The following is a 9,161-nucleotide window of genomic DNA, read 5'->3' on the forward strand; positions in this document are numbered from 1 at the left end:
AAGTTACAAAAATGGTACAATAAAGTTACAATAATAAAAACATTCTGCGTAAATAAATTGGAAATTGATTAGTTTTCACATATAACCCTTACAGATATAATAATGCTAGCTAGTACAGAAAAACAGTAATTATATCTTATTTTAAATATTAAAGAAACTGTTTAAATATTAAAGAACTGTTTAGTATTTTTAGTACTTTAAAAAAATAATTACTGTCTTTCAATAATAAATTGGTCAGTGTTAAATTTCTGTAATTTCCTTTATAAATATGGGGAACAAAAGATGTCATAGACATAAAACTCAATAACAAATAATTTATATAATAAGCTATATGATGTATTAAAGATACTCTGTAAGTAAAAATTGTATACCTTTGAAATATCCCCAAGCAATTTATTGACGATACATTGATTAAGTTTTGGAGATATATTGGACCAATAATTAAACTAAAAAAATATCCATTATTGAGTCTTGTATCTATAATATTTTTTGTTCATTACATTATAAGATAGATCATGTCCGATTCACGCTTATAATGCTTAAGAATCATTTTATTCCTGTTGTTAAATATTAAATGTTAAAGGACATGTTAAAGGAAATGATACTCACGAGTACTGAGCGTGAATCAGACCGCTGTCTATGTATGAAAACTAATTAATTAATTTCTCTGGGACACAATTTTTCATATATAATTAGAGTCTTTTATCCAGTAAGTGAAAAAAAGGTTGCAATCTGTACGCAAATATTTCACACATCCTGTATGCTGCGCCATAAAACTTCAACTTCGATATAAGTAAGTCGTAAAATTAAACGCAAATAGATTATTGACACTTGAATAAAAATTGTAAATTCTTTATTTTTAATAAAGTAAATAAAAATAAAGATTTGAAGTAAAATAATCATTTGTTTTTGTCGGCAAGTGCAAAAGTAGAAAACAACAAAGAATGCTACAAATATTATTGGCGGACATAGTCGACTTAATAATAATAGATTATCTGTAATCTGAGAGATTAGGCTAGGCTTTTCTAGGGCCATAATCCGGATGCATTTAAATAACCGTTTAACCCAAGATTACCCTTCTGTTATGAGATTTAGAACAGACCAGATCAACAGTAAACCTGCCAACCTGCAGGGGACAATAAAAAAAAGGAACAAAGAAGAAATCATAAGATACATTACTTGTAAAAAAAGTTTAAAGTCCATGGAATTTTTTCTTTTTAATTTAAAAACTCTAAAAAGTACTTAATGGAAAAATATCTAAAAGGATGAAATTTAATTGGCTATTAGAAAGAGGAACTTTTAGAAGAGAGAAAAGAGAATGAAGTTTCGTATCTTTGGAAAAGAACTACGAAACTTAATACAATAGATGAAGGGAGACCGAGAAGAAAGATTCGTACTTTAGAAAAAAAATTTTAGAGGGCTCACGATCATATATCTATAAGTCGATAGGAGGGTGTCAACGAGTCTGACAAAGTCCCAGCGGGGTTTCTGCTACCCGAATTGCTACCGGGACTTCCCGTGTGAGAATCTGGTACACTTAACGCTAAGCTACCGCAGCAGCTCCCGGATTAGCCAGTTCTGTCAGTTGCGATCGTATTCGTGTCATGTTCCGGGCAGAAATTGACATTCGCGTGCCACTTATAATCCGCTTTGAATCTTTGCTTCTTAGCGTGTGCTCAATTGCAGTTAAGGCTTAAAAGAAAAAAACTTAGAAAAAAATGTCGAAATATTGATGATTTTCCTAAATGATTAAGAGAAAGATACGCCTTGATGAATTGTATTCTTTTAGGGAAGCAATTAAATAATAAATTTTAATTTTCTTTCATACAATACTTCATTAAAAATAATAAAATGAATATTGAAGTAAAATATTTAATATTTAATATATTTACAAAGAAAAATATATTTTATATAATTAATTTTGTGACTACTGTATAGCCATAAACAAATCATTTTGCAATTGTAATTATCGAATAAAAAAAACGAATTCAAATCAAATATATAAAAGATTTCTGAAGGAATGAATTATATCCAATTTTTTTTTTAATTCTTTGATTTGAGTGAGCATATCATCCTTTCATATTTCCCTCAGAATCACAGATTCATATACGTGACCGCGAAACATCCCATAAAAACGTATTGTAATGAAAAAAAAGGTGGAAAAAGAGCACGGATAGAGAGACGCGTGTGTGTTTCCGAGGGCGAAAGGGCGCAACCCACCATTCTTCCCCCTACATCCTTTACAGTACGTCGCATAAACGAGCAAGGGGTTCTCTATTACATGAGGGGTTGCAATCGGTGCGGTTGGTGACGCCATCTTGAATTTAATCGCCGGGAAAATGGTGGTAGTCTCGAGGCAACGTTGATAGACAAATATCGTTGCTTGATTTAAAATATTATAAGTTCGATCATACTTATGCAAGAAGTATTGCATAGAATTATCACGAAAATATTGCAATTACGATTTGTATATACAATATTAATATTACAGAGAAAAGAGTATAATATTATTATAAATTATTATAATAATCTAATCATCCGCTAATATTCGCTAATGTAATTATGAAAATATATTAAGAAGGAGATATTGATAGATAGAATTGAAAATTGTCATATGTAATTTAAATATCCAATTGTTGCAATAATAAAACACTGGTTATTTAATAAAAGTCATTCAATTCATTTCTGTGTTTCAATTAGAGTTGTACATTTTAGAGAATTTAAGAATATCTATTACTGCTAAAATAAAAATATATTCATGCAGAGCAATGAGCTATTATATTCAAATTAAACGCTGTCGATATATTATAAATATTTATTTCAACAATAAATCCCTCAATTATACAACAATATATAAATTTAATAAATATTTATAAAATATGCACTTTTTAAATATAGTCAGTCTTTGATTATTTACATCACTATAACATACTATAAGTTTATGCACATATTTACAGTTAACATATTATTTTTTCAAAATACATAATTGTTACACCTAACTTATATTAAGAATATATAATAAACAAGTCTAATTGTAAGGATTATCTATTTCAATTAATTACACAAAACAAAATACGGTAAAACTTTGTCTGAAAGATAAAAAAAATCTGATTTAAGAATTCAAGGCAATTTTGGCAAAATGTTTCTAAAACTGTTCAAAGTTATAGTTAATAATAATAGCCAAGACAATTGCCAGCATTCACTGAGAGGATATGACGCTAAAAAAAGAGATATGAATATTTATATTATTATTACATAAGTATATACATTATATTACATAAATATATACATTATATTATACATTATACTATAAAAGAAAAATTGAGAAAAAGTAGAAGTTAAAATAGAAACGTGTACGGAAATAGAAGTCTTGGTTTGTAAGATGAGCAGAGATAATAAAAGAGCAATAATTAAATTGTTTTTTACGTTAAATTAATTGTAAATTAATTAGATAAATTGCAAATAAAAGATAAGTTAGATTATAAGTAGAAACAAGTATATAAATGTAACACAAAAATCTAATGAAACCAATTGAAAAACAAAAAGATTATATAAGCGTACAAATTATACAATTATACTACATAAGTATTTATATTATTTTACAAATTAGAATAAAAGTATGTGAGTTAAATAATAAGTAATATGTTTCGAGAATTCATTCAATTTTAAGATGAGAACATCTCGATAACGTTAGATTAATTGTATAATTACATCATACTATTGTAGCAATTAGAATCAATTATATCGTTATCGAACTTAGTATAGTATATTACATTGTAAAATACATGAATTTATTCTAACTTATTTATCTAAATTCGCAATTTATCTAACATGTAACGTTGTAAAATATTCGCGTCATTTTCCTTTTCGTATGATAAATTTGTCGCGACAAATTCAGAGATTATCGAGCTCACAGTCTGTATTATCTGAAATTACGATTACCATCGAATAAGCCCCTTTGTTAATTAATGCAAAATTCTTCGAATCGTTCTTGTCAAAATTCTCCAAGTATCAAAAGCTAACTGTACGTTTATTGTAAACATTAAATTTATTTATTGTCAAAGTGATCACTGTGTTCGATTTTCTATCAAAGATCCAACGTCAGATCTGATAAAGATATGGTGAAAGTTCGGTAGATTGTTGAAATGGATAACTTAAAGAAGCAATCATGCCTAATGCCGCTGTCGAAACGCGATACGAGTCGCGTACCTCATGAGTCCTCATGTGCTTCTTGAGGTGATCCTTGCGTCCAAATCGTTTTTTGCAAAAAACACAAGAGTAAGGCCGAACGCCAGTGTGAATTCGTTTGTGTCGCGTCAATTCCTCATTTCTGGTGAACCGTTTCCCGCAGGATTCGACGTCACACTTGAACGGTCTTTCACCTGTAGGAACGAAATCCTATATGTTCTGTCGAAACAATTATTCGTTTTTGTCTAAATTTATTCGGATGATATGCAAAGATTAATTACCGATATTAAATGCAAATTAGAGTAATTATGAATATTTGCATACAAATTTATTACACGAAGTAATAACGTAAGCAATTAATCTGAATCAAAATATGGAACGTAGAAACTCTTTTTTTGAATGATAAATCTTTCTATGAATATGCAAGTATTTTAAGTGGAAGTATTGTCTATGTAGGAATTACAAATATTAACTATACAAATATAAATATTTTACAAAATACTTATACATTAAAAAAACGATATAAATATTATAAAGATTTCCATTGCGATAAATATCTTTTTTAATGACGAACAAAGAAAATATGTGCTAAACTTTGCAATAATAAATTAGAAGAATTCTTCAAAAGTTTTCAGTTTTCGCTTTTTTATATTTTTCATTTCTTTAATTAGGAAATTCTCTAACACAGCTTTAAATAAAGTAAGACAAAAAAAGTAAAATATAATAAAAGTAAAATAAAATAAAAAGAACAATTTGCCAAACTAAATTTAAACGTTCTGCCTAGCAAAATATTATTACATGAAAAATAAGACTATTTTTATAGAAATGTTTAAAATAGAAATGTTTCTCTAAGAAACATTTCTTATATATGATTATTTTTTACTCGTACAACATTGTAATAATATTGTATATTTGTATTGTAATTATATTGTACATTGTAATTATAAATTTATAAATTATTTATATTAAAGTTTTTAACTAACCAGTGTGTATACGAATATGTCCGGTAAGCTGGCCGCCGTTACTGAATGCCATACTGCAATGTGGACAGTTGTGTTTCTTTGGGCGCATTTTTTTCATCTCTTTAGCGACAACATCCTGTCGATGCACCATTTGCACCGCTTCTTCCATGGAATGATTATAAAGATTTAGAGGAAGGATTCCAGGATAAATCCCAGATTGAAATCCGGAATGTATCCCTGAATAGACACCGGGATGTATCCTGAGAACATCGGGAAGGCGTGATTCTGAGCTCGTAGTCCATGATCCCGCGACATCTGAATTTGCGGTCATCGAATAAGTTCCGATAACCGAAGTAAAATCCTCTGATGATCGAAGTTCTCTGAGCGCCGAGAGATAGTTCGGTAAAATAACGTCACTAGAAGCATTGTCCGAATCTCGAGTAGAAATCACGCGCGAAATCGGAGTCATTGAATCCAGCGGTTGCTGCGGGTGGAAGACACGTGAGTTGTCCTTCGCACTTTGCACGATGCCAGTGGAGGCATCTTCGTCTTCGAGGGATGGCATAGTTCTAGTTGCTATCCTGTCGAAGGACTTACTTCCTCTTATCCGATGAAAACCTATCAATGATGTTGAAGTCGCCGTTTCTTGATTCAATAAATTGCCATCACAGTCATCAGACGTTTCGGTAGTGTTCGTCAAAGTTGTCGATGTCGTTGAGGACACGACTTGTTCATCATCTTCCTGCCTGCTGCATGGCATACTGTAGAGTGCGTTATCAATTGTGCTAGTGATTCCGGAAGTCTCATTTGTTGTTTCCAGATCGTTCCAAGGTCGAAATAAACCTATGGTCTTCGGTTTGGACATCTTGAGAAAAACTAAAGACGTTGAATACTTTATTTCCTCTGTCATGTAAAACTTCAGTGTATCATATACACGAATGGGATAGTCAACACGACAGTAAGAGCTGTTCAAAGGTAACTGAATACAAATCTAAACTCACCCCGATCTTATACTTATAGAAATATTTTCCCCTGCCTATGGCCTTTTGGGGGTCGAGCCAATCCACTTTAGGGATGGAGGAGGGATCGTCCTAAAGCATCGGTTGCAGGAGGATGAAAGCATGGACGCCGTTGGCAGTAAGGCCGTAGGTGGGTTTAGAGGGGCCTGTCGAGGGCTCGATGCGAGATACGCAGCCCCTTTGTAGAGAATTAATCGGTCGCTGCGGCCACGGGGCTCTCGCCCCTTTTGTTACGAGGGAGCACGAGTACAGGCAGAAGGAGGGGAGGAATATGAAACGATCAGCGTGGAAAGTCAGCACGGTTGGAAAGGCAGAGAAAGATGCAGAACCGATACGAACGAATGATATTGAAGGGTCGCAAGGCCTACAGTAGGCCCACCCCGTTCACTCGAGCATATCGCTTTCTTCAAACTGTTTCGACGAGGCACGCCCGTGACACAAAATTTCACATCGACGCCGATTATTATTGGTTACAGAAGGGTTATAATTCTCGACTATTTTCATATAAGCGTGGGAGATATTATTGTACAATGTATTCGAATGATGTTAATTCAATTATTATTGTTATTATTTTTAATAATGCATACTATTATTCATTAAGTGATATAAATATTTTTATTCATGTTATTTATTGTATGCTAAGTATTTTTAATACTAATAATGTAAAAGAAAATCGTAATGAAGACAATTTTTACTTATTACATTATAAGACATAAACTGAGTGCATTTGAAATAAATTTATAGTGCTTCAAGAATAAATCCAGTACAAGTAAATGTTCATGTAAGTCTCTCTGCGGTTATTAATGCATAAATTATATTTATAAGGCGTAATTAATTGTAATTCGCAAGCATTAGTTGTACGCATTTATTAATGAAGTTAATTATATTTGCAGTATGTTCATTCTAATTGTGAATTATATCTTTTATCTCCTTATATGAATATATAATTCATGCACTAACAATCGGATTTAAATGTTTATCATAATAATACAGCAATATTGTTATTTAAGTATTTAATAACAATATTTTTATCTCTGTGGTCATCTATCACATTCAGAATATGTTCACTCGCATTTGCGAAGTAAAGAAATAAAATATTCTTGAAATTCATAAAATTAAGAAAACTTTAATACCAAATTTTCAGTACGTTTTTCATTTTTTTTCTATTTGATTTTAGTAAGCTTTGCCTCTTATGAATAAATTAATATAAATCTTTTAAACACACGTTAAAGTACGATTATGTGAACACATAATAAGAATTGCAATAGACAATTAGGCTACCATATGTCCAGTTATATCTGCGAAATCAATTTTACAAAATGTCTGCAAAAATGTCTTTGTTATCAATTTTGTCAGCAGAAATATAATATAATAGATTCTATCAATATAATGGCAGATTAATTACCAAAATCTGCTGAAAATTTGCTTATATCGGCAGATTCTGTTGGAGAATACGTTTTAACTGATACCAATTTATCATAATTTGTTCTATTTGTCTACTAGTAATTTGCATATTGCTATAATATATATTTTATTTATAAGATAATATACTGATTATTTGTATATACCAAAAATCTTTGACGATAGTACTTTGCAAAAACATGTCATTGATTTATTGTAACGAAGAGACAAAGAAAATGAAAGAATCGATCCTCAGTAACAGATAGTCACCCCTCTGATCACGTCACTCTCTTCTTCTCAACCATTGGCTGTTTCGCTAGCACTAATTGTAATGACATTCTTCTGTCAAAACGATGTTTCTATGAAATCGGCCGAGAGCCATTGATGGGCCTTCGACTGAGCCCTTCATCGCATTCATCACACAGTGTCGCTCATTTTGCAAAGGTCCTATCGCTTGAACTTTACGCCATCGTACAATCTTCGTGATACCATGAGTCAGACAATTTTAATAGTATTAATAAATAGATCTTAATGGTAATATTTACAGGTTATGTAACTTGTTAAATAAACCTTCTCCCTGGAATTTTCTTCCATCATTTCTTTCAATTTGTCAATAAAATGGAAATTAATACACAATTGTGCAAGAATTATTTGCTTAAAAATAAATAAGTAAATAAACAAATTGTGATGTATATTTATAAATTCTTCTTAAAATACAGGAATATCATTAATTAATTATAAATATTTAACCATTAATAAATATTAATTTTATATTTTAAAAAATCATTAATAATAGAATCAATTTTTAAAGTAAAACTTTATCCCGAATTTATTTATAACCATTTAATAAAAAGCTAAATCTTTAAAAATCTCAACTCTCTCAGCTGTTGCATTTATCTTTTCTTTTATATTTATTATTGTTTCCGGTTTCCTTATAAATTCAGTCAAATTTATTATCATATTCACGAGATAATGAAAATTATTTTAAAGGCTGAAAGCTCAAATTTTTAAACAATTTAAAATATCTTTCTCTTTTCTTTTCTTTATTTACGTATATTCTATTTGAATAGATGTCAACGTGATGATGGATCGATCAGATCTGAGAAGTTCAGTTTCCTTTTTACTAACAGTTCTCGATTCGTCTTACTTAGAATGACGGATTTCACAACAGCCGATTGGCTACCGTGCATCAAGTTGAAGTTGCAGTAAAAGGATAAGATTGTTGACTCAACGACCATCACTAGTTTTTGCTTGCAGTCAATGAATACCTAAATTTTTTCTACCTGCCATTACTTGTTACCATTTCCAGATTTCACAGAGTATTCACTACTTGCAGAATTCTAGAGCAATATCATATCAGTTGACATTTAATTGTATAAATACATTTGAAACTAAATGATCCTTCTTATAGTCTCGAAATAATATGCGATTCTTAAATTTGCTTCATGAAACAAATTGAAAATATTATCTAAATTATTTACTAGAGCTTATAAGTATCAAACTCCGAAATCATCAATCGACGTTGAATCGACGTTGATTCGACATCGATTTAATTTTCATTTCTCACAGAGTTATCTGATCAAATTTCTAA

General features: G+C 30.5%; 1 protein-coding gene across 1 annotated transcript; it reads right to left on the minus strand.

Moving 5' to 3' along the window:
* Positions 1-4,101: 4,101 nt before the first annotated feature.
* On the minus strand, positions 4,102-5,319 carry LOC108687363 (zinc finger protein 449-like). The gene is made up of 2 exons (XM_018193072.1): positions 5,172-5,319; positions 4,102-4,382 (listed from the first exon to the last, which is right to left on the minus strand). The coding sequence occupies exons 1-2, from the start codon at positions 5,317-5,319 to the stop codon at positions 4,102-4,104; spliced, it is 429 nt and encodes a 142-aa protein (XP_018048561.1).
* Positions 5,320-9,161: the final 3,842 nt, after the last annotated feature.

The sequence above is a fragment of the Atta colombica genome, unplaced genomic scaffold, assembly GCF_001594045.1.
Source record: "Atta colombica isolate Treedump-2 unplaced genomic scaffold, Acol1.0 scaffold205, whole genome shotgun sequence".
Classification (NCBI taxonomy): domain Eukaryota; kingdom Metazoa; phylum Arthropoda; class Insecta; order Hymenoptera; family Formicidae; genus Atta; species Atta colombica.

Bases quoted from the DNA above. Each gene is read 5' to 3' on its own strand.
- LOC108687363 (XM_018193072.1), bottom strand. From the start codon at position 5,319: ATGGAAGAAGCGGTGCAAATGGTGCATCGACAGGATGTTGTCGCTAAA. The intron at 4,383-5,171 runs GTTAGTTAAAAA...TCGTTCCTACAG, and splicing joins ACATATTCGTATACACACTG to GTGAAAGACCGTTCAAGTGT.